Source organism: Lissotriton helveticus, chromosome 10 (assembly GCF_964261635.1).
Source record: "Lissotriton helveticus chromosome 10, aLisHel1.1, whole genome shotgun sequence".
Lineage (NCBI taxonomy): Eukaryota > Metazoa > Chordata > Amphibia > Caudata > Salamandridae > Lissotriton > Lissotriton helveticus.
This window is the reverse complement of record NC_136071.1, coordinates 1,137,020,945-1,137,048,034: the sequence shown is the minus strand read 5'-3', so window position 1 is coordinate 1,137,048,034 and position 27,090 is coordinate 1,137,020,945. Positions and strand designations below refer to the sequence as shown.

The following is a 27,090-nucleotide window of genomic DNA, read 5'->3' as shown; positions in this document are numbered from 1 at the left end:
TATTTGACCCACAAAGCTATTAGTCTATAAACATCAGATGGGCATGTTTGATTAGTGACATGGATAAAACAAAAAAAAGTTGTTTGAGATATAGGTCAATGTTTACAAATAATATTTTAATGGATATCTGGAGAGCAAGAGAGTGAAGACAAAACAGAAGTAGACATTCGCACTTCATGTGTACATTGGCTTCCAAAATCAATATATGATGTATGACATGATTTGCACCTACATTTGAGCCAACAACAATCAGAATGATGCTTCTATATTCGAGAAAATGTTTGCCCAATGGATCCTTTAGTTGATCAGAAAATAAAGAGAGAGGCTTATGACATTTATCTTTACCCATGCCATGCATGGATGTTTTAAATATGTAATATGTTTACTCTTACTTGATATACTCAGCCACTCAACACCCAATGTTTAAGTGCAACAAAGTGAGTTAAATATAATAAGAAATGTGCTGAGATATTGCTGAGCAGGTACGTGAATCCTGTGCTGCGGGGATCTCTTGAAATACTGAGACCCAGACTTTGGCCAGTCTGCAGGAGAGTATACGAGGCCCTGGTTTGAAGAGATAGCTTTTTGAGACCTCAGTAAGGCAGATGTTTTAGTCCCTGGGACTCAAATAAGGAATATCCCAGACCTTATGGTGTATACTCAGGATCACCATCTTTCCTTGACTTCTACTGATTGTTTTTGCCGTCACTATCCTTACAAGTCAGAGCTCTATTTTCATTGTATATCGATTCCTGATATGCCTGTGTTGGCCGTTGAGCCTTGTCTTTCAACCAAATCGCTTACCCGTTATTCAGCTTTGAAGGTGACAGAGCTAGTTTTGCATCATCGATCACTCAAGGCTAGCTCTTCGTAAGGGGAAACATATAAGGTACTTTGTTGGTGTGACAATACAATAACACCTTTGCAGCTGTGTCAGGAACCCCATCTAACTGAAGATATTGCCACTAGTCTTGGATAAACCTGGTCATAGAGCCAGTGACAGCCACAGCATGTTGGCTACTGCATCAATGTGCAAACTGGCTCCTAGTGGCAACTTATTGCTTCCTGGTGTTAAACAAATAGCTAAATAAACACTGGACAAAAGAGCCAGAACCTACAAGTAAAAAAAACTCACACGCTCACACCAGCTATTTTCTGCCACGAAGAGAGACACAATTTGTCTCCAATGAACCAGAAGCAACATCTGACCCAAATTCAACATGAACAACAGATTCCATGACACTATGCCCAAGGATATCAGTTTTGTAACTCTAATAACTTGACCTCAGACAAGTATTAAAAGTCTTGCCCAGAACTATCTCAAACCGCTGTGAACTCTCTCCCCCAATTTAGATGTTCCACTATGGTAACACTATGCCTTGTAAACACAGTAGCTACTGTTTGGGGGATTGTACCTTGATAATGCAAGGGCCCGGTTCACCCTTTCTTCGAGACCAGCAGTGCCAATGGCCTTCCAAGTAAGCCAGAATTTGAAGGCATCGGCGCGTCTGCTGCACTGGACAGACTTGTCCCCTGTATCGTACTTGACATCATAGAACTTGTCCTTCTGGAACAGGTAAGAGGCGTTTGCTGAGTGACATCTTTGAAGGAGGTTCTGTAAAAGAAGAAGGCAAAACCTTTCATTAAGTGCATAAAATCATTTTTCTGAACTAAATAACTGGAATTGAGGTATTCCTAAGCAAGGAAGGTGTACCAATTCAATTTGATAACTTTATTTCGGCCAAAGGCCATAAAAGCACAAATAAAATATGTACATGCAAGATAAACTACATAGAATACATAAATAGTTAAAAACCTTAGTTAAAAAATTTTTATTAAACAATAAGTTATCAAATGAAGGATGACAGTCAATTCAATTAATCACAATTTAACACGATTAATCAGAGTATACCTTCTACGCCACATACCATATAAAAAGCGGGAGACCGAGAACACAATAGGGGGTGAAGTATCAAATCTTAAAATTCTACAAGCCTGGGCACATTGTTTTAAGCCCAAATTCCTACACAACGGAGCCAGCCAAGATCTCCGTATTTCACTGTAGGCAGGGCAGAAGAACAAGGCATGAACCATATCTTCTTTACTGTTGTTGCAAACTGGGCAGATTCCCTCTTCTCGTCCCGCCCATTTGCAAATCAATGCCCCAATCGACAAACAGCCGTGTCTTAATTGTGTATATAGTTTTCTTGCAGTGGGAGGTTGTATTAAATCCATGAATTCCTCCCTCCTGGGCACAAGTTTAACCTGCAGAAATTGTGTAGACAACTTGCCCATAGTTGACGAACAATGCAGCAAACCTAGATTATACTGTCTCAGGGAGGCCAGCAGCTCAGTTCTCCGGACCGCTGGACAACTCTCCTCTGGGGTCTCCCATAATTGGGGCAAACCTATTTGGTATACAACAGCTTTAATATGGGATAACCAGGGTATATTTTTGCTCTTCAGCCGCCCCCAAACTGCGGAGAACTCAGCTCTATAATCATCAAGCTCTAGTACTGTCCAGAGCCTTCTCCAATACAGGAGAGGTCGAGCCGCTAACAGTTCTGAAATGGGCTCTAAACCCAGATCTAGTCTCAAGGGTATGAGCGGAGTACTCTGGGGGAGGCCAATCAAGTTCCTCATAAAGGCCTGCTCAACACTGAGGAGACTTGATATACGCGTATGACCCCACAGCTCTGCACCATACATTACAGCTGGTCTGGCTTGTGCACCGTAGATTTCAAGCGCTAGGGAGACTGGCTTGAATTGGGTTGTACTCTGGAACTTGCGAATACCCCCTACGATCTGCGAAAGCCTCAGGGCAGACTTAGCTACCTGTGGGCCCCAGCAGAAATATTCAGTCAGGGTGACACCCAGGTATACAAAGGTTCTCACCCTTTCAAGCGGGGTGCCATTTAATACAGGGCTAGGACGGGTGCGTTTCGGGGGACCGAAGATCATGAATTTCGTCTTCTCTAGATTAATCTCGAGTCCCCGCGAGGTGCAGAATGATACAAAACCATCCAAGACCCGCTGGATGCCTGTTGATGTTCGAGACAACAATAAAGTGTCATCTGCGAACATCAGAGCAGGCACCCAACCTGACGCCAACCAAGGGGCATCACTATCCCTGACGTTGTCTAGTTCACCCACCAAGCCATTTATATAGAGACTAAAAAGTGTAGGTGCCAGGGCACAGCCTTGGCGTATGCCTTTAGTTACTGGGAAGCGGGCTGATAATTCCCCGTTCTTCCCGCACCTGACCTGGGCATAGTTCCCTGCATGGAAACGCTTCAGGACATCTAACAGATAGGGCGGGAGGTCTAGATCTTTCAAAACCCTCCATAAACTCTCCCTGGGCACAAGGTCGAAAGCAGCACGCAGGTCTACGAAGACCAGGTAGAGGCTGCCACTCTCAACATTTACTGTCTTCCAAAAAAGGACCTGCAGCCTCAAAAGTTGGTCCAGGGTCGAGATCCCGGATCTAAAGCCGGCCTGGAGGGTAGTCATTACTTTATGCTCCTCCGCCCATCCCAGTATTCTATCCAGAAGAATCCGGCCCATTAGCTTCTGAGTGGTATCCAGGAGACTAATCGGCCTATAATTTGAGGGGACTAAAGGGCAGCCCTTCTTAAAAATGGGGACGATCTCAGCCCCCGCCCAGGTATCCGGTAACTTGGCTCCCAAGAGGACTGCATTAAACAATACGGCCAAGTACGGTGCCCACATTTTTGGCTGAGAGCGAAAGAGATCACCTGGTATCCTGTCAAGGCCTGGTGCTTTATTAGGGAGTTGCCTAGTAATTGCAAATTCTACCTCCTTGAGTGAGATACTCACAACACTTCCAGAGGCCACCCTCGCCCCGATATCCCACTGGTCTGTCTGGTGTCCCAAGCCCGAGGCCCCCCGCAGTCGACACTCGTGCGGGAGGCCTAGGACTGGGGAAGTCCAAAGAGGACCATCTGGCTCTAATATCCCGGTCCTATCTAAATATTCAGGGGTGTCAGTCACAGGACTAGTGTAGAGTGCAGCAAAATGCACCTTCCACACTGAGGGAGCAATATTTGATAAAAGGTGTACCTTCTGGTGTGAAATGTCATCTGGGTTTGATCAGTGAGCTAACCACCTTTTCAACACATTCCATCACTGGTCAGTGGATTTGAGTTCCCTTTTGCCCTATCAGAATCCGTAAAAGGCCTTGGAGGCATCATGGATGCCCGACTGATGTTTGGAGCCAGGTACATTTTGTTATGAAATCCTCTTTTGGTACCCTCCGTTCATGAGATTTCATCTTCAAAGTTCAAGCTGCCACTATGCTCGTGCTCTTAGACCTTGACTTTGACGAATGACTCACCAACCCATATCTCCCATCGAGTCGGTTTCAGAGGAATTATGTGGAATTCTCCTGTTCAATCTCTGCATCTGGAATGACATGGCATCTGTCATGGAAGCCATTCACTCACCAGCAGTGCCCTTCTGAATATCCTTTAAGGCCATGCATACAGCACATCATGCTCTTGGAGGAATATAATCATTATTCATACAAGTTCCAGGTCTTACTAAGGCCTGCAGCATCATTTTCCCCAATTCGAGCAGGCAAACTAGTAAATATACTATCTGAATGTCCTTGAGGACCACTTCTTATTGAAGAAAGTCTGTTAAAAGATGGATATTCCCTCCAAATTGTAAGGAAGGATAGGATTCTGGGTATTATATTGTCTACAGCTTTGTATCCTGGCTAAGGTGTAGGGGATGTCAATCTGACAACCCTCCAGTATAGCCACATGGGTAAGGAATAGTGTTCATGTATGTGCACATCTCCCAGCTGATGCACCTCCCCGAGACTCTATCACAGTTTCATGCAACAACTCGACCGGATCATGTCTCTGCCTAACTAACATAAAGGCCAATGCTTCCCACACAGAACAGTTGCAAACATGCACCTCTCCATCCACATCCTCTACTCTTCATCTTACCACATAAGACCCCAGCACCCTTAAACCATAGTGTTAAGTGCACTACAGAACAGTCAGAGTGCACCACCAGCTTTTGTACATGACAGCTATCACTTCACATGCAGGACACACGCGACTGAAGGTCTCCTGCTGCTCATGTGCGACTCAGCTTTAAGATCCATCAAATTAGGTAACTAATCTACCCCTCAATATAAGCGGCAGCTTGAACTACACAAATGAAAATGAATTATGTAGTGTTGGAAAAGCAAGGGCGCAGTCAAATTGTATGTGATTCCCTGAGAGAGGTAGGTGTGACTCTAGGCTAGGCTTGGACTACACAGAACTCTACAAATGGACCAAAAACTCTGCAGTGCTACGCAGCATTCCGTAAGCCGCGGAGTGCATTACTTTGAGCTATTCAGGCTGATTTTTAGCGCTGGGTGTTTGTCTCCTGCTGGAAAATCAGCGTGAACAGCACAATGCGCAGTGGAAGAGGGCGCTGATTTTTTCTGCCACTCAAGTGGAAGTTTTACTCGAGCGGCAGCTTCCTCAATGTGAATGGAAGGTTTCTCAATGTGAGCTGCAGCAGCCATCAGCGACCGCCCGCATGAGAAATCTCGCCACATGGTGGTCTGTAGTAAGATTTTGCTTGCTCATACTCATCAACTTAATGCAGGCAGCATGAGTGAGGAAAAAACTCCACTCTGCACGTTTTTGGGGACTCCGCGCATAGCAGAGCATGGAGTAGGGAAAACTTTACAAACTCCGTGAGTGGAGCGGAATTTCACGAAAAGGCCTGCTCTAGACCATATAGCTCTGGGTAGCCTCATCCTCCCAAGAAGGAACATATCCGTCTAGTAGAATTGCAGAGTGCACCAAAAAGGATGTTTTGTAGAGAGGAAATTGATATATGTGCTTTGGTATCGGTGGTCCCTGAGAGAGGGGACAAAATGTAGTTCCTACACTAACATTACACCAGGTGGAGACACTTTATAGCATGCTAAAGATACATGGCACAGCACAGACACATGGTCAGGTCTGTCTACCCTCGCCTGTTCGTACATCACAGAATGGGCATCTGTGAGACTGACCTATAGGGACAGGGAGCTAGAATTTGACCTTGTTGAATGAGGCAATATTAGCTTCATATGTTCAACTATACTGTCTTTCTTCTATGTCCATTCTTTTTTCTTTTTATATCATGTTTAGGATTTGTATATTTCCGGTTTTACTTTTGTACTGGACATATATCAATGTATTTCCAAACAACATTTTTTATCACATACCAAAGTAAAAGACAAACATCTACATTTAAGTAAAACTGCTCCTCTAAGTAAAGTTCCTTTTGAAATCTCATACTACATCTGTTAAGCCTAAAACACAGCAGAAACATGGGTTATAAGTGGAAGCTGGACAGAAGAGAAATGCGAGTAGCAAGTTCTCATTCAAAAAGCCTCAGATGTGGAAACATAACGCCCAATGTAACACACAAAGCAATCTCAAGCCAAGTCCAAAATCCAACAAAAGTACCATCATTTTGCTTATTGTCCAGTGAGTGTCCAAGAACAGCGTGGAATCCCCAAAAGAGCTTTTGCTGAAACCACAGCAGCACTTTCAGCAAACACTCCCAATCCTTGCAGACCACTCTGTGATAAAGGCATGTTGGGTGAGCCTGTTGCCATTTTTATTTCTAAATCAAAATACCCTAAGTGGGAGGAGGGTTTGGGGGAAAATGCATTTTCTTGAGGCATGGGGAATTTTTTCCTGATGCATCAGGGACATATATTTATTCTTCCTGGTGGTCCATGCAATTCTGTTCATGGTGTGCCAGGGTGGAAAATACAATATCAAAAACAATGCACCAAATAGGATCCTTCTGAATCCATGGAACTGGTGGCCCTGCAACAGTTGGCCCACTGGAAAGATATTCTAGTATGTAGAACTTACTGACATTTCCCTGTGGATAATTCAGTGAATGGAGGTCCAAGAGTCGGATGGACGAGTTATCCCACTTTTCTGACAAATGCCTGATCACTGTCATAATCTAAATGAGGTTTTTAGTCACTTCTCCAAATTCTGTTTAGTTGCCACCATAGTTAGAGATTATTTTGGTAATCAGGTCAACCTCCTTTGCATCTGCTGTAGTGCTTCCTTTCTCATCCAAGGTAACTGGCAGGACCCATTGGATTTTCACAAGCCATTTTTAATGTCACGAGAGTCTCTATTTATGCATTTAACTTTGTAATGCCATTCCAAAAGCAACACAATGTGCAATATCCCTTTAAGTAGACTCTCAACCTACATGTATATTACTTTCTAATACAGCATTTTCCACTTTGGAAGAGCAGAGGCCTCTATGGGAGTGGCTATCACACCTCATCCTTTCTGTCTTCTCCTTCCCAGCACCAGGCAATTTGATAATGTCTCTCCATCCAGCTTGGACTTAATTATCCTCCCAAAGGTGGCTTCCATCTCTACCTTCCCTATGAGCTAAAATAAATACTCTGGTCATAATTTAAATCTTGGTGTAGGGGAGCACTCTGTCACAAACGTGACAGTTATCCCATTCGCCATATTATGACCCCATTATATACTATGGGGAAATGGGATATGAGATTTGGATATCCGTCACATTTGTGACGTAGTAGTCAATCTGCCGAGATCTAAGTAAGGCCCTCTGTTTTTGTTATCTCTGCTCTTTCCTTTTCAGTGCTTTAGCTCTTGCTTGATCACCATTTCAGTGTACCTCTAGAGTACTGGGGAGTCATTCCACTGGGTCATCTTTATTGTCCTTGTATCCCTACTCTGCTCCAGGCCCACACACCAGCCTTACACCAAGGGTCCTCTGTGTACAGTTCCAGCTACACAGCTGCATCAATGGAGGCTTTGGTCCACCATGCCAGCTTCTTTTTGTTTGCCCAGAGCGTTCTAATGAGTGCATGTTCCCTGCCTGGAGGACCGCTTACCCTTGTCACTGAGAAGCACTGGGCTGCAATATAGGCACATTGTTTTTTAATCAACAGGTGTAGGTCTTCTGTAAATGACCGAGTACAAGGAAACCCTTAACAGCTTTTCATCGCATTGCATTCCCATAGTTACATATTAATTAAAAATTCACTTAATACAAGTTAGTAGGCAGTTAACATAGAGCCACTCATATTCCATTGATGAACTCATGAGAGATTTTCTATAAATGTATAATTTTCAAGGTGCTGCTGTGATCTGCATAACCCCTTTCGAAGAGGCTGTCATTTTATATGTAAAAAGTTATAAATTGTTCTTTTGCCCCCACAGTTCAATGGTCGCACACTTGGCTTGCTTGTTTACACTGTTCTTCCATGAAGTATTTGATTTATCACTGAATCTTTGTCCATGGGGTTATTTTTCTACAGACATCATGATCAGGTGTATGCAGACAGTATGTTACTGATAGGCGAGTGAATAATTGGAGAGTGCTAATCATTTGCCTGCTTGCAGTGATTGGCTTCATGGTCCAGTTGGGGTGGCATCTCCAAGGACAGGGTGGGTGACTGAAGGTTTGCGAAGTAGGGTGCTTGCACGCAAAGGGCTTATTAGTTGGGCATATTTTTGTTCCAGAGGTCAGTGAGCACTAGAACCATGTCTGTCTTAACTAGGCAGATGTGCCCCAATCAGGGCAAAATTATATTTTGTTGCTTGTGTTCCGACTCAGAGAGAACCTGGCCTGCCAGTTCAGGTTGATATTAGGGCAGGGTCAAGACTGATTTGCATATGGCTGGGTACAAACTGTTGCGGCATGGTGGGAAAATGAACAATGGGTACGAATGCTGCTACGAGTGTTTGCCAGTGTTTAGGTTTATGGCTAGCAGCCTGCCATCACCTCTTGTGTGTTTTTTGTACAGCCCTAAGTGGCAAGGGTGTGCCTAGACATGGGTCCCCTACTCACTGTGCCACTGGAACTAAGTGGCACCTGGCTGATGAGCCCGGGTCAGGGTGAAACCAGTCTTGGGTTGCTTGTCTTCTGGTTCACGGAGGACAATGCCTGGCAGTTCAGGATGGACTGTTCCTCTTGGAGCAGGGCTGGGTCCAAACTTAGGTGTCATGGTGGACAGAAGATTGGTTGGAATGCTACATCAAGCGGCTGAAATTGGTAAGACTTATTGCAAGCATCCTCTCATCACCTTTTGTGTGTTAGGGATGGTGTACAGTCATAATATCGAGTCAATTATTTCGACTGGACAGAATATCGAGTAAAAAATATAGAATGGACATAATATCGACTAGACATAATATAGACAACAAAAATATCGACTAGAGAACATTAATATCGAATAGAATGGACATAATATCGAATCAAAAATATAGAATGGACATAATATCGACTAGACATAATATAGACAACAAAAATATCGAATTTAAGGTAAGTTAATAATAATTTTTATTTTTTGTGAATATAAGTCTGTAGCGGGTTGTGGGTTTATAGGGGAATAGGGTGGGAAGTAATTTAATTCTAATTAATTAAATATGTTAATTTATTTATTGATATATATTTAGAATTAATTGTTAATTAATTATTAATTGGTAATTAATTAAAATATAATTGGTAATTAATTATAATTGATTAATTGATAAACATTTTAATTTTAGTAATTTATTTTCTGTAGCGGGTTGTGGGTTTATAGGGGAATAGGGTGGGAAGTAATTTAATTATAATTAATTAAATATGTTAATTTATTTATTGATATTTTTTAAAAATTAATTGTTAATTAATTATTAATTGGTAATTAATTAAAATATAATTGGTAATTAATTATAATTGATTAATTGATAAATATTTTAATTTTAGGGTTCAGGGTCAGTTTTCAGTTTTTGGGTAAAGGGGTATTTTTAGGGTTCAGGGTCAGTTTTCAGTTTTTGGGTAAAGGGGTATTTTTAGGGTTCAGGGTCAGTTTTCAGTTTTTGGGTAAAGGGGTATTTTTAGGGTTCAGGGTCAGTTTTCAGTTTTTGGGGTAAAGGGGTTTTTTTAGGGTTCAGGGTCAGTTTTCAGTTTGTAGGTAAAGGGGTATTTTTAGGGTTCAGGGTCAGTTTTCAGTTTTTGGGTAAAGGGGTATTTTTAGGGTTCAGGGTCAGTTTTCAGTTTTTGGGTAAAGGGGTATTTTTAGGGTTCAGGGTCAGTTTTCAGTTTTTGGGGTAAAGGGGTTTTTTTAGGGTTCAGGGTCAGTTTTCAGTTTGTAGGTAAAGGGGTATTTTTAGGGTTCAGGGTCAGTTTTCAGTTTTTGGGTAAAGGGGTATTTTTAGGGTTCAGGGTCAGTTTTCAGTTTTTGGGGTAAAGGGGTATTTTTAGGGTTCAGGGTCAGTTTTCAGTTTGTAGGTAAAGGGGTATTTTTAGGGTTCAGGGTCAGTTTTCAGTTTTTGGGTAAAGGGGTATTTTTAGGGTTCAGGGTCAGTTTTCAGTTTTCGGGTAAAGGGGTATTTTTAGGGTTCAGGGTCAGTTTTCAGTTTATGGGTAAAGGGGTATTTTTAGGGTTCAGGGTCAGTTTTGGGTTTTTGGGGTACAGGGGTACTTTGTAAAAATAAAGTAAAATTACATTTAAATTACATTTATTTAATAAAATTAAATTATATTAAATTATATTATAATATTTTTTATTAATTTATATTCAAAAAATTATTATATACTTACCAATACTTATGTTGTAATGGTATGCGTTGTAAAGGTATATGCGTTGTAAAATCTTGCATTGTAAATGTATGCGTTGTAAAAGTTTTTGCGTTGTAAAAGTTTTGTTGTAATGGTAGGCGTTGTAAAAGTATGCGTTGTAACGTCATACATCCCTGGAGTGGGAATAGTAATTTTAACCTCTACGCTATCCAGCGCTTTCCCTACTGTTGCACCCACTGGAGTGGGAGTAGTAAATTTTACCTCTACGCTATCCAACACTTTTGCTAATGTTGAACTCACTATAGTTGTAACAATAAATTTTAAACATTTTCTAAAATGTTATATATGTTTATTTAATAATATGTTTAAATATATATATATATATATATATATATATGTGTGTGTGTGTAATTTTTGGTGATATAATTTTTTTAATTATATAAATTATTTATTAAAATTATATTTTTTTAATAATTATTTCTAAGTTTATATTAAATATATTTATTACTATATTAGTTTTAACTTACTTTTAAGACATTTTAAAAAATCGATATTTTGACAGTCTATATTTTTGTAAGTCGATATTTTGGAGTCGATATTTTGGTACTTACCTGTTTGAAGATAGGGAGTCGATATTTTGTCAATCGATATTTTTGACTCGATATTTGTGTATCTCGATATTTGTGTCGTCGATATTATGTCAGTGATCCGTTAGGGATGAATGTTAGTCACTTTTGCCTGTGTACTTTTCTTACATTTTCAATCCTATCACAATGGGAAGGTTGCAAGGTCCAGCAGTTAGACTGGGGCAGTCATTGAAATGTTGAATAAATCAAGGTATTTCCCAATTGCTATACTCATGGTTGTCCCATCTTCATCAGAGAGAGATTTTCCAATTGCCATATTCACAGTTTTCCTTCCTTTATCAGAGTTGGGATTCCCAATGACTATCGTCACAGTTTCCCAACCTTGTCCAGAGTTAGAACTCCCCATTGCCATGCTCTTGCTTTTTCTCCTTTTTCATATTTGGACTTCCCATTGCCGGGACCCTGCTTTTTAATGCTTGGTTCAGAATTACATTTACCATATACCATATTCAAGTTTTACCATCTTTTCACAGTCTGGGAAGCACTGAGTCTCTGACAGCAGAGTCTCACCTGACTGCCATCGGAAACAACCTGCCGGAGGGCCAGCCACCAGAGAACAAACAGCTCAACTGCATCATAAGGGCATCCATATTTAGGTCTGGAGGTCTAAGTAGGAAAAAATAATGCCCCCCATGCACTGGCCCACTTCCAGGGCATTAGGGACATTGACGTTCTGTTTTACATAGACAACCCCCCATTTGCCGACCGGGCAGCCATGACATAGTGGCCTGGCCTGCATTCAGGACTGGCGAAATGAGGGGGCATTTGAGGACCAGGCCAGCCCATATTATTCTGTGATCCCCTCAAAATACCCAAGGAAGCTGGTGAAAGAGAGACCATATGTCCCAGAAGCCCTGCATCAGCTTGCCCTGCACTGAGGATAAGGAGGTGAGGGCACAGAGTGTAATAAGAGTGCGCCTGTAGGCAGTTGCAAAGTAGACTTGTGGCATTTCTTAGGATAATAGTCTGCTTGGCTAGTTAATGCACTGGGTTATCCAATCAGAAAGGTTATATGTAATTGTGGGCCTGAGCTGGCATGGTTATAGCGGGAGACAACAGGAGAGATCTGCTGGGATGTGCATTGTTACTATCATCTTATATATGAGTGTCATTGTGTCAGTGTATAGATACTTGAAACCAGCAGTCCTGGACTAGATGAAAGTCGTACGATTGCCGGCAGTGTGTGACAGATCTCGTCAGTAATTCTATGCCTGCTCTTTTAGTGAGGGCTGGTTCTTTGGCTGCACAGTACTGGTGATAAAAACGCTCGTAGCATATATGTTTTATGTTAATGTAAGAGGTGCAAGTTACCGTTGGCTGTCGACATCTGAGTGTTATGGTATTAGTATCATCGTGGGCTTGAGCTGTAAAGTTACATACCAACATAATACCCCAGAAAACCATAGGTCAACCCTCCTTAACTTACTTCCTATCAGAGGTAGTTTAATGATTGGGTTGTTTCCAATCTGTGGATTGTAAACTAAAGATTAAGCTTGAGGGAGTGACTGTCTTTCAGAGGGTTCTGTTTCCAGAATGTGTGGTTGTGTAGTTGTCTTGGAAATAGCCACGGTTTCACTTGTCTCCTGAAGTGGATGCATCCTAGAAGCCTCAAATGCTGGTTGGTATTGGGTTCCAGGGCTTGGCAGTGTGTATTGAGAAACCAGAGGTTCCTGTGGATTTCTTATGGTAAGGTGGTATGATGAAAAGTTCTGCAAGCCTGGAATGAGGTCCTTTTTGATGTATATCACTTGAATTTGGCTTGCTGGCTTATCATTCCTTTTCCTTGGAGGCTTTGTGGACAATGCAAAGTGCATTGAATATTGTCCTTCTTGCTCTAGGTATCCAGTGGAGTTATTGCAAGACGGGAGTCATGTGTTCTCTTGGATGAAGGTGGAGAAAAAGTCTTGCAGCAGCATTTTGGATGAATTGAATTTTGCATCCAATGAATGTGGGTACGTCAATGTGTAGGCTGTTTCCATAGTCAAGCTTGGAGATTACTTGTGTGAAGATGGCTTGCAGCCTCTGTTGGTATCCAAGGTATGGGAGGATGCAACATAATGCTCATTGTGTAGAAGGCACTCTATTTGAAATTATTAACATGTGGTGTGAAACATAATTCTGAATGCATGATCACCACTAGGTTTTAGACTCCTTGATATTGTTCGAGGGGGTCTCATGCTCTTTAGGTCAAATGGCAGTAGGCTGGTATTTTTGCAATTGCTCATTGGTCATAATCTCTGTCCTTGCTGTATTTAGATTTAGAGGGTTTTTCGTCATATGCTTATGGCCCAAATGCAGTCATCAAGTTTTAAATTGTAGAGTTTTTCACACCATCCATTTTTAAAATGGTTTGGGTGTCATCTGCATAGTTATAACACATGAAATTGAATTATTCAATTGGGTTTGGTAGAGTGGTCAGGGCAGTGGGTATATGTTGAATAATAGAGGGGATATGATGGACCCCTGAGGGACGTCACACTGTTGAATGTGAGAAGCTGATGTGAATGCTGGCACCACCACTAGTACAAAGTCTCAGCTGAGAGGCCAAGAATTCAATAGGCATTAGCTGAACTCCCTCTCATCTTTCACATCTAGTATGTCAAACAAGAATTTTATGTGTGGGAAGATTGCTCAACTGTACAGGACTTTGAGTCATGTTATTCTTCAGCCAGCAACTCTCATGATCTTTTTACTTTCCTGATACATAAGTGGTTGTCACAACCTAAACATACCAGCCCTTCAGAATCAATGTTCAATCAGGAAACTCCAGATTCCAATATGGCAAAGTGCTTTGATTAGCTTATTGTGCTGCGGCATCACAAGTCAGGCATGATTTACATTTGATTGATATTGCTCCATCCTACACTGCCCTGTTGTGAATAATGAACCTGCTCTCTGGATCTTTATATTGTGTGTAGATTTATTGTTAGGCTAATATGTCTACTGCAGAGACCTGCAAGTACCCTAACTAGAATTAGTGTGAATCTGAAATGACGCAACATAACATGTTATGTCCCAAAGGGCTGCTATGACAGACCAGGGGCCACACGTACTAACAATTCTGTTTGCGATTACCTAATGCAAATCTTTGCGATTCGCTGTTTAGTAATGGCAAACCTCAATGTACAAATGTGTGTTTTACACATTTTGCGATTCCATCTGGGCGGCATATAGATTTCCCTCATGAATATTAATGAAGTAGGTCTCGGTTTGCCACCCATTGGTAGTTGCTAAAGTCGCAGGGATGGTGGCCTGCTGGGGTCAGAAGACCACCATGTCTGTGATTGCTTTTAAATACAGCAATCTTTCATTAAAAAATGCAGCCTGTTTTTCCTTAAAGGAAAATAGGATCTATTTCAAAAACAAAAATAAAAAGTTTTCTTTTCATTTTTGAAGAGCAGGCAGTGGTCGATGGAACAAACATTCACAAAGAGGGAGGGGTCCCTTGGGTACCCCTTCCCATCTGAGAATTGGTTAACACCTACTCGAAGTAGGAGGTAAAAAGCCGAAATTAGCCAAAAGAATGGTACACTGGTCGTAGCGGAATCCCGACTGGACTGTTTTGACACCCCACCTCCCCCCCCCCCGGAAATACGTGATAGAGCTGGAGGGGCCTAAATTGATGCAGGAACATTTTACACATTGCAGCTCGACCCTAAGATGGCGGCCGTATGAGGGACTTTCGGCGAGCGTATCATCCTTTGCCTAAGAAACCGTGCTGCAATACTTTAAAATGTGATCACTCATTATTGTTTAGTGGCCGCTGGGGGCACGGAGCGTCCTTATACACAACTGTTTATTTCACCATGCGTCCTTTCACTACATCTGGGCTGACCCCAAGATGGCGCCCAAGTCAAATTGGAACTTTGGTGCTTTTTGCATTGCTTTGGCACCCACTACACTCTAATGGCAGCCAAGTCATTCTCCAGCCTTCAGCAAAAGTAACTAAGCACCGGGCGGCCAGCAATTGCCTGAGAATCTCATTCTCAAACGTTTTAGTTGCATAAAACTGTATGTGGGGTAGCGGCGGTCTGCCGCGGGGGAAGCGGCATGACTGACCGCTCCATCAGCTTCCAGTGACCTGGATGATACTGGGGGCAATTAAGTGAAGCCTCCTGCAAGGCGGTGTAGGCTGACACGAGGGATCACTCCCGAGTTGCCTGACTCTACGATGGCGGCCTATCCTGAGGAAACTTTGTTATCTGGGGCTTGTCAGAGCCTACAGGGAGAAAATTGAAATACCTGAGTCCGAGGCGAGCGGTCGCGAGACCACTCCCCTAAGAGGTTGGACTGGAGTTTGCATGCTCTTAGCGCCAAGTGAGCTTCGACCAGCTGAAGAGAGATGAGTGCCGGAGAGATGGAGGTTTGAGGCAGATGGCGCATCCCACTAACACCGGGACTGGTGCGGCCGATCGATCTATGACGATGCCCCCTAGGTGAAAACCTTTTATGTTGTACTGACCGCTGAGCCCGAGCAACATGGCTGATGCCCGGTTGAGCTGTTCCTTCAGCTATAGAGGAGATTGACTTTGGTTTTACCCCCTTGGTCGTCACCTACCCAGCAGGACATTGGACATTGTTTTTCCTCGTTTCTCTGCTGTGTCTCCTTTCCCTCCCCTACCTCCACCCTCCGCAATCCTGTGGCTGCCTCCTCCCCCTTCCAGCCCTGTCTGACTTTGTCTGTTTTGCTTTTTTATCCCTACACCCTTGTCTCATTCATCCCCCCCACCCATCCTTATGCTCCTATTGACTTGTATCTGTTTCTATTGTATGCTATTGTAACTGATGTAACTATATACAATCTGTTCTCATGTAAAGCGCTCTGATACCTCCGGGTCTAGCCAGCGCTATATAAAACTCTTCAAATAAATAAATAAAAAATTTCGACGCATAAGCACATGGCACTGTGATTTGGTATTAGGCAGAGATGCCCTAAACACGCACCTTCCTAAAACCGATTTGCAAACCCAATGTGCGATTCGGTAATCAGTTACCGAATCGCAAATAGGGCCTTGTATATGCAAAAAAGCCTTTTTGCGTCCGCAAACGTGCTGATTCTGTGAATCAGCCCGTTTTGTGATCAAAAAAACACTCTGAACATGTGGCATTATCTATTGTTGGATAATGGTTTAATATCTAGATACAAAAGGGGGTGGTGATTGACGAAGCATCTGAACCAATCAAACACTCACACCCAGTCCAAAGATCTGGGTTTAATCCATCACCGTTCTTTAGCCCACTCTGCCACCCCAGTTCAGACAGGGCTATATGCAAATCAGTCTGACCCTGTGCCTCATGGGAACAGTCCAGCCCGAACTGCCAAGCCATGCCTTCCCTGGACTGGAAACAAGCTTCCGATGACCGGTTTCTGGCATTACAGCCGTCTTCAGCCCGGCTTGCTTGAATCCAGTGGCAAAGTGAGCTAGGGACTCACGTTTGAGCATACCCTGCCACACTTATGGCGGCCAAAAGCGGTACAAAAGGGGGTGGTGATGGATGGAGCATATGAACCAATCAAACACTCACACCCAGTCCAAAGATCTGGGTTTAATCCATCACCGTTCTTTAGCCCACTCTGCCACCCCAGTTCAGACATGGCTATATGCAAATCAGTCTGACCCTGTGCCTCATGGGAACAGCCCAGCCCGAACTGCCAAGCCATGCCTTCCCTGGACTGGAAACAAGCTTCCGAGGACCGGTTTCTGGCATTGCAGCCTTCTTCAGCCCGGCTTGCTTGAATCCAGTGGCAAAGTGATATCTAGATAACCTGTCAGAGTCAACATGTTGAGAATTAATTTCCTTGAAGCAAATACTGTAGAAACCATAACCAGGACATCTGACACTGAAAGCATTTGTATTATAATTAACCACTCAAGACATCCCAGCAGAATATTGAATAACATTTTCTGATTTTTATATATTGTAATTTGATAACTGTGTAGTATGAATCTACATTTTGAAAATGTAATTACTCCTTTGAAATTCTGCTTTATATTGATATAATTTATGGTCCTAGCAAATAATGTGCTATGAGGTCCTATATAATTGTTGTACTAAATGCATAATACTTGGTGAACATTTTTGGTAGAATTTTTATTGGGGGAAGTGTAGGAACGCTGGGTGGTATTTTATTAACCCTCACAAATTCTGGAATGTTCCATCACAGAGGTATTAGGAAAATCTGCGATTTAGACAAAGTTTGGTGTTTTCAGGGCTAACTGAGGAAGAAAAGATATTGGGATTCACCCAAGCCACACAACCCCAGACCAACGTAGGTGCCTTGTTTTCAGAAATGTATGAGCCATTCTTAACTCAGAAAAAACCGAGGTCGTTCTTTTTGGCAGTAAACCCCTTTTTGGAACCCAGCTTCCTGGCCTAAAGAAGTAGGGAACTCTTCCCACCCCGTTTCAAAAAAGCAAAAAATGTGGGCGTAATCATTAATGACAAACTGGATTTTAACAAGCATATTTGCTCTGCCGTCTCGTCCAGTTTCAACTTGTTGCGAATCATTAAGAAGATTCTCCCTTTCATTCCTTTCACCTCCAGAAAACCAGTAATCTATCTCTCTATTAGTTCTTTCAAAACTTGACTAATGTAATGGACTGTATGTCAAGCTCCAGAAGCAATACAAAAGGAAATTACAGAAGGTCCAAAATGCTGTGGCTAGACTTGTCCTTGAGCTGCCCAAATTTTATCCTATATCAACATCCATAAAAAACTTTATTGGCTTGAGGAAAATTGAATTTTGCCTTGTCATGTGTCCCTACGTGTTCCCCATTATATGTCACATGTGCATGATCGATATGCATATGTTCCCCCTTGACCGAATAAAGACGCAATTATAGTTGTGTCCAACGTTAGTATGCCAGTTATCCAGTCCTCGTGAAAGCAACGAGTATTAGGCCTATGTTGCCAACGTTTTACATTGTGCACGTTAATTCATCGAGTTGTCCCCGTTTCTAGGCCTCAAAGGGCCCGGACACCAGATTCGAGCTACAGTCTCCTGAAACCACTCCGAGGAGCGATGCAGCCCCTCCCGTATTTCTGACCCTTCGCTCACTTTCTGCCAAGCAGCGCGGTGCCCGGCCTGGCCTGCCTGCCTGTCTGCCAAAAATATGTTATGCCTCTAGTTATCAGTTCAGCTCCCCGGCTTCACATTCCTAAGCTAACGAACCGCATAAACATTTTCAGCTATAGTCTAGTCTTCCTGTCTCCTTGCAAGAGAATTACTGAATTAATATCCATAGAAGATCCATAGCACACGCAATACATGTAGAATATATGCATGCACCAGCCTTAGTGTCAAGTAGCCTTTGCTCTGATGACATTTAGATTCTATCAACATGTACTCCAAACACGAGATACCAGATATGCTATAGGTACATGTCGTCCTGACATCCCAGACTTTAGTCTCCTCTTCTAGTGCAGAAGTCAGAGCCCCCAGCTCTCCCCAGTTACACGTCATGGCCCGTTTGCGCGCACCAGTAGGTTAAACGTTCTAGCTGCCCAGGTAGCCCCCTCCATGTATCCACCCATTCATGACACTTCTGTGACGTTTACATCACATGTCTCCGTGCAGGCCCTGTGCAGGCCTTCTTTGTACGCCCATATGTTCTTATCTTACGTTTGTCACTTGTTACGCCTACTGTATGCAATGCAATTATACTGTTTTACTATATATACTGTACGATGTTTATAAGACGTTGCAGCTGCCATTCCATTCCATTGCCTGTCATTTCATGGTCTTTAGGCTCGAGCCATCCGATTAAAGCCCATTCTGACTCAGATATCACGGATCCTGCCTCTTATTTATCGAGCTATCTGTTTTAGTTAATGTATAGAAAAATAGTACCGGTAATTAATTATTTATTTACCACATAAATGGCGCCCGAATAGGGACGAGCCCCTTCCCCACGCGCCGGCGATGTAACGCAGGCCCCCTGACCCTTCTACAGCCGTGACGGAACCTCTACCGTGCACGTGCAGATATTTCTGCTTCAAGTCTCCCTCAGGCCCACGGAGGAGACGGAGACTGCGGTCCGGCATCCAGACGAGGCGGTGAGGAAGGCGGGTCGTTCCGACCAGAGCCCAAGCCGAGAGAGCAAGGTCCGAGGTATCCGGAGGCCCACCTGCAACCGAAGCCCGAAGCCCGAGGCGCATGCGTAGTGCGTAGCAGTAACCAGACGTCGTAGCTGTCCAGTCCGAGGCCTTCAGTTTTGCTTCCCGGTGAGTACCGTTGCTGGGGGTATCTAGACGGGTGTTCATTGATTATGCCCGGTCCGATGGGTTTGGGTACACAGATCCGGTCCGACGTGTTCACCTAGGTGGATACGGTATGACGTGTCTCTTTAGGAGACCGGTATGTTCTGTACTGTTTTAGCAGTACATCCAGTAATTCTAGTAAGTCCGTTCTCGAGAAAGTCAAGTATTGTGTTTTCAATGTATCAGGTAGTATTCTGTTCGAACTGTTATTAATGTGTTCTTGATGTCGTGGTATGAATGATTGTTTTGCTATTTCATTACTGTGTTCATTGTGTATTGTGTTCAAGTTCAAGTACGGTTCAAATATGCCGCTGTTTTCGAAATTACGTCAGATAAAAACCAGAAAAGGGTTACTCGAAGAATCAGTTCCTGTCCCTCCCAGGGACAGTCCTGGACATTTCATGTATCACAAGCATGGCTTAGATGCCATACTGTATCTAGATTTATGGGTTGATTATACCAAGCATCTTGAAGAAAAATATAGATGGCCTGTTTCAGGAACATGGGATGCCGAGTGCATCATGAGAGTAGAAGAAGCATTATGGAAAAAGAAAGCCAAACAGTCCCAGAAAGATGCCATAGAGTTATGGCGTAACGAATCTCATAAAAGAACCGAGAAAGAATTCAGAAAAGCAGAATTAAGTAGGGAATCCTCAGAAAAAGCCCAAGAAAGGGAATTAATCGAAGAAGGTGAACGAGTTAGAGCAGAACAGTCAGACAGACAGAGAAATGCCCTTATTAAAGGTATGTATCCTCTTCTTGCCGAGGGTTTGCCGAAGGCGACCCCGGAAATATCCCGTAATTTACCGCCACCATTGGTTCCGACTAAGCTGCGTCATAAACCGACTGCAGCCGAAATTTTTCTTTCTTCCTATTTAGACGACACTGTTCCCGAATATACTAATACAGATCCTACCCCGCCAGTCCAAGTTCAAGTCCAGCCCCCTGTTAATAATGTAATTCCTGTGCCTCCAGTTGTTGGTCCCGGGAATCCTGTTCATGTGCCAGTTCCCCAGGGTCAACCCACATTACGTACTCCTACTTTGCCAGTCACGTTACCAGCACCTGCACATTCAGTATTAGTTGACGATTCCAGTTCAGGAGGTGCAGGGGGAGGTACTCCTATCACCCCGCCTCAAACAAGGCGACGGACGCTGAGAGATGTAGCGTTACAGCGTACGCCAAAACTGGCTACGTATGACGCCCTCAGAAAGTATCTTACAGAGTGCGGACCTGATTGTAGATATGATCCAGTACCAGGCGAAGATACCATGCTAATATATTCCATACGTTTACGTCGAGTTGCAAGTTTCTTGGTTACCATATCAAATATGGAACCATATCTAGACAGAATATACCACTTTATTCAAACAGGGGAGAATCCAGAAAGTATTCACGAAGCTATGGCACACAGGAAAGTCGAGATTCAAGGCATGATTTTGCAATTTCTGATAAATTGTTTAATAAGAGAACAGGATTATCCTGACAAAAACAAGGAAGATATGAAAGTCCTGACAAGATGGAGTGACAATATAGCAGAAGGAAAACACAGAACACAAAATTGTATAGAATCCATGTACAAAAAGATCCGTAAAGAAATTATAAGTATACACCAAAAGGAGGAGGAAATGAGAGTAGCCGAGAAAGAGAATGACTCTTCAAATGAAGAGGTAGATAGCGAGAACCCCACCAGAATAGCGTATGTAGGTAGAACGAGAACTTCAGATAGACATTCACGTCTAGATTACAAGAAAGTTTTTCCTCCTCCCGTACCAGAACAGTGTTCTCTTGAACAAGTATTCCAGGCTACAGATAAAGTTCTGAAATTACGAATAGGTTACAGTGAGCTTAGTACCATGCATGAACAAGAACTAGCCCGATCAGCAGTTCGATGGGTTAGTGATTCTGCCACGTTTCCAGACGAAGTAGTGGCCCAAATGTTTCTGAAACTGCCCCCAGCCGAGCAGCGACTGGTGGGTATGTACATGATCCAGCACCTCATCACACTGTACGAGAATCAGCATTCTGATACAGGTCCCTTATATAATGTATTGAACGAGTTACTACTAAACAGACGGAAAGGTCTAGGTACCGATCTAATTAGCGTCATTTTAGAACAGCGCCACAAATACAGAACGTTCCTGACTCCACATTTTGTTCCTGTTTCACCTCCGTTCTACATAGACAGACAGAATCCATTACGAGAAGTGCATCCAGTTAAGGGAGCGGGGGGTAATCTCGAACGAGTATTTGTCTATACCCCTATAACGAAAATAGAACTACTAGAAATGAAAAAGTTAATACCCTGTCACGATAAAGATCCAGCAGGGTTCCATCGAGAATTAAAAGACATGCTCCGTATGGGAGAATACACGTATCCTGATATCATCAAAATGTTAAAGGTCCTGTTGCCTGCGGGCATATATGAAAAACTTAAAGAAAAAGAATGGGAGGTGGGGGAGAAAAAGATAGACTGGACCGCGTTAGAGAACGAAGATAACATACGAGTCCCAGGTACTGGTCTTGGGGATAAAGCCAAAGAGTTGCCCGAACTGTTAATACAAGTCTTGCCAAGATTACTAGCCACGAAAAAGGAAGATTGGGATGCCATCTCAGCCTGTAAACAGAAACAAGACGAAGACACTAGTGATTTTTATTCCAGATTTGAGAAATGTTTTATTATTAATAGCGGTCTGAAAACAAGTAGTGAATCGTATCCACATCTTTTTGTTACCAAATTAGTTGAGAATTCTTTACCGCAAGTTAAAAATAGAGTATTGAAAGTCGAGAGTACTTGGCAAGCTAATACCCCATCTCAAATGCTCCAGATGCTACAGTATCACCAGAACAGAATCAGGGAAGAGCTAGAACACGAAAAGAGACGTATGAAAGACACGAAAATGAAAGTACTAGTTGCACAGTCCGTTCCACAAGATAGTCAGAAGAGGGGTCCGAATCAGACTAGTCATTCTGCGGCTCCCGTTAAAGGGACATGCAATTACTGTAAACAGCCAGGTCATTATATAAACGAATGTGCAGTTCTGAAACACAACATAGCTACAGGTAAGACAAAAGAGAGACCACGTCGTCCTAGACAAGAACATGTTCCGCAGAACTCACAGCCACCGCAGAACGCACAACAGACAGTTACAGTACCGCAGCCTATAGCTGCCACACAACACGTTACACAACAGATGTACCAGTACGCACAGTCAGATTATCCAGAATATCAGCAGTATTCGTGAAACAGCCTAGAGAGGGAGTTTGGCTTGCCTCTCATCGAGATTCCTGTAGATCAAGAGGGTCCCTATGTACACAGTCAAGTATTAGGGAAAGATAGAAAGTTTCTGATTGATACAGGGGCAAGTAGGACTACCATCAGTCATGACGAGGTTCCAGGGGCTCCACTCTCAGGCTCAAGAAACGTTTCCCTGGGATTTTCAGGAAAGCCTATTGTTAATGAAATATCAAAACCAGTTCCCCTAGAAGTTGGTCCATTGTCCCGAACTACAGACTTGTTACTCACGAAATCCTGTCCTGAAAATTTACTTGGTATTAAAACATTGAAAGAATTAGGAGCAGTGATATGCTGTTCCCCAGAAGGAGTGAGATTGTTTTTACGTGATTTTAAAGGTCATTATGTGTTACGAGATTTTGATCCAAGGTTACTGAATGTACCACAGCATTTATGGGCGCAAGGTCCAACTGATGTAGGTTGTATGCACATTACACCCTACCGTGTCACTCTGAAACAAGGTGTTGTATTACCACGAATCAGACAGTACAAATTGCCACCCGAGGCTGTAGCAGCCTTATCGAAAATTATTGACGAGCTCATTGCTCAAGGAGTGGTTGTAGAAACTGACTCCAATGTATGTAATTCTCCTATCATTCCGATTCTTAAACGTACTGATCCAAATGCACCTCCAGTATATCGATTAGTGATTGACCTTCGAGAACTTAATAAATGTATCATACCCGAGTACCCTGTGGTTCCAGATATCTCTTCCCTATTGACTGCCATTGATTCTGAAGCTACGTTCTTCACTGTTATTGATCTCAAGAACGCATTCTTTAGTGTTCCTATTCATCCAGACAGCCAGTTTCTTTTCGGATTCTGTTTAAATGGAAGAAGCTATAAATTCACACGAGCTCCTCAAGGTTTCACAGAAAGTCCTAGTATTTACAGTCAAGCACTTAAGAGACAACTAGACAGTATTCACATGCCAACTGACACTGCCCTGCTTCAGTATGTCGATGATCTATTGATCACAGCCCGTACAGAACGTGACTGCGAACGTGCGTCACTTACAGTCCTGTATTTTCTGGCCGAGATGGGGCACAAGGTGTCCCCTTCGAAACTGCAATTCTGTGTCCAGCAAGTGGTATACCTTGGACACTTACTGTCCAAGAGGGGTAGACAGTTGACACCTGACCGTATCCAGTTAATAGCACATCTTCCGCAGCCCAAGACACAGAAGGAGGTACGAGCTTTTATCGGCCTCACTTCTTACTGCAGACAATGGATTCCTCAGTACGCATATCTAGCTAAACCACTGATACAGTTAACGACACAGGAGGCAGCGACATCGACTGTCCTCCCTTGGACCCAGGAACATACACTTGTTTTCAATGAATTAAAGAAAGCTTTATGTAATGCACCTGTATTAGCGACACCAAACTACAGTAAGCCTTTTACACTTTTTGTCACTGAACGTGATGGTACAGCATTGTCTGTCCTTACGCAAGATCAAGCAGGACAACACAAGCCTTGTGCTTATTTTTCTAGCACATTAGATCCAGTAGCCCAGGCTCTGCCTGCGTGCCTCAAGTCAGTTGCAGCCACAGCTCTAGCTATCAGACAAAGTGATTCCATAGTGTTAGGACACTCCCTGACAGTACAAGTTCCACACTCCGTGGAAGTTCTTTTAAACCGAACACAGACTCAGCACTTGACAATTGCACGTTTAACAGGATATGAACTGACACTGTTTCAGCCACACATAGAAATCAGACGCTGCAACATTTTAAATCCTGCTACACTGTTACCCTCGATTACATCGAATCCTGCCACACATGACTGCGTGGAAGTTATTAACATCATGACAAAGCCAAGACAAGACTTGACTGACATTGCATTACCTGATCCCGACCTGACACTTTATGTGGATGGTTCATGTATGAGAACAAGTACAGGAGAACTAGTAGCCGCGTATGCAGTGACTACTGAAACTGAAGTTATAGAAACACATCGTATTGACACCCTGTCTGCTCAGGCAGCAGAGCTCATCGCTCTGACCCAAGCCTGCATACGAGCTAAGAACCTGAAAGTAAACATATATACAGATTCACGTTATGCATTCGGAGTCGCACACGACTTTGGAGTACTCTGGCAAGAAAGAGGTTTCATGACCTCTCATGGAGCCAAGATTCAGCATGGCCCCCTCATTCAAGCTCTGTTAGAAGCAATACATCTACCGAAAGCCATTGCCATCATGAAGTGCAAAGCACATACGAAAGCTACTGACACCATTTCTCAAGGTAACGATCTAGCAGATCGAACAGCCAAGCTTACAGCTCAGACTCCAGACGTTCCAGTTAATACGACAAAGATAGATATTCCAGATCAGACTACTTGTATGACAGTTAAGGACCCTACACGAGATGTACTAGACATACAGACACATGCTACCCCAGACGAAATCAAGAAATGGTCTGAACAAGGAGGGGTCCAGACAGATCAGGGATGGTTGACGAAGGGAAAAGCCACATGGTTTCTCCCCGACTCTATGGTTCAAGTCATTATTAACACCGCACATAGCCCAGCACATTTAGGAGAGAAAGCCATGTTAGACAGCATCCAGAATATTTGGTTTAACAAGCATTTACGAGCAGCAGCCAAACAGAAAGTACGTACCTGCATGATATGTTGTCAATTCAATCCAGGTAAAGGTGTTCCGGTGGAACAAGGTGGATTCCATCCTCCTGACCACCCTTTTGAAGTCCTCCAGATGGATTATATTCAGATGGATCGATGCCGAGGTTTCAAGTATGTCCTCGTAGTTGTATGCGCTTTGTCCAGATGGACGGAAGCATATCCAGTCCCAGATTACACTGCCGCGACCACTGCCAGGCAGTTGGTTCGTGAGTATTTCCCTCGCTATGGTTTACCTAGGGTCGTGTATTCAGACAACGGCCAGCCATTCTCATACGAACTCATGAAACAAGTATCTCTTCTGTTAGGGTACCAGTGGAAGTTCCACTGTGTGCGACACCCCGAGGCAGCTGGCCTTGTCGAGAGACATAATCAGACTCTGAAAATCCGCATTGCAAAGGTTTGCGCAGAAAAAGGCGTAGATTGGATGGTAGCACTGCCAGTCGCCCTTTTTTACATGAGAATGGTCGCTCACTCCCGTTCAGGTCTGTCACCTTTCGAGGTTGTTTTCGGTCGTCCCCCGAACATGTGGGGTACACCAATGCCACGTAAAATAACCGATGTCGACAGTAATATGCTGACAGATTACCTAGCTTCCTTGATGTCTGCACTACTCTCTTGTCGTTCACAGGTTGCGGCTGCCTTTCCAGACAACACCCAAGTAAAACCGCACGAGGTCATACCAGGCGACCTCGTTCTAATAAGGAACTTTGATCGTTCAAGTCCGCTGGAGCCCCGCTGGAAAGAGCCGAAACTCGTTCTGATGACCACAAGGACCGCGATAAAAGTGGAGGGCCGCAAGGGATGGATCCACTCCAGTCACGTCAAGCGTTTTCATGGACTCCGTCCAAAGACTTTTTTCAAGGACTGCCCAGATACTGACTCTAAACTCCCCCTGTTAGAGAAAACTCCGCAGCAGGAGTATAAACTAAAGCTTCGGTCTAGTAAGTCAGACAGTTTAATTGTCTAAGTCCCTCTCGGGTGAAGCGGTTAGACAGGTTCCTGACATGTATGAGATAGACCCCCATAGTGAGAGAGTTAGACGAAACTCTAAGAAAACACGTTATTGTAAAGATCTGCGCAGCAGATGTATAATCACTTTAATGTTTATGTTATTTCTGAGTCTTATGGTTACATGCATAAGTTATGTTTTACATGTATATTTTCCTCCTATTGATTCACATGTACATCCTTCCTCTAATGATACAGTAGAGCACACTTTTAGTGAACTACCTCCTCACGAGTTATCCTATAGACTTGCCATGCGCAACAATACTTTTATCCGAATGTTACACTATTCACACCAGACTAGCAATGCCACTAATTGTTGGGTGTGTGGTCGACTCCCCCCTTTCCAGACACCGAAGGGAGTTCTGCCACTCTTTCCCTATCCGTTTTCACACAATGGTTCGTGTGGAGCATGGTTTACGTTAACATCATCCTCAGACGATAAGTCCCTTCTGAATAGAACATGTTTCCCAGACAAGGAAGGTCTTTCCCATAGAACAGGGTTAGATCTAGAAAATGAAGTATATGATCTAGGTAATTATTCCTCGAATTTCATGGTTTTGAATGTTCAGTCTGAGACTACTCCAGACTTGCCTGCTATTACAGTCCTACCAGTGAAAGGCGAATTATGTGTCAGAAAGA

At 43.2% G+C, this 27,090-nt stretch overlaps 1 protein-coding gene across 1 annotated transcript in view; it reads right to left on the bottom strand.

The window, feature by feature from the left end:
* GADL1 (glutamate decarboxylase like 1) overlaps positions 1–27,090 on the bottom strand; it is a 654,887-nt gene that overhangs the window by 315,419 nt on the left and 312,378 nt on the right. Inside the window, exon 12 of the mRNA XM_078663939.1 lies at positions 1,416–1,615. Coding sequence (XP_078520065.1) covers positions 1,416–1,615 — 200 coding nt within the window. The remainder of the gene's footprint in view (positions 1–1,415; positions 1,616–27,090) is intronic.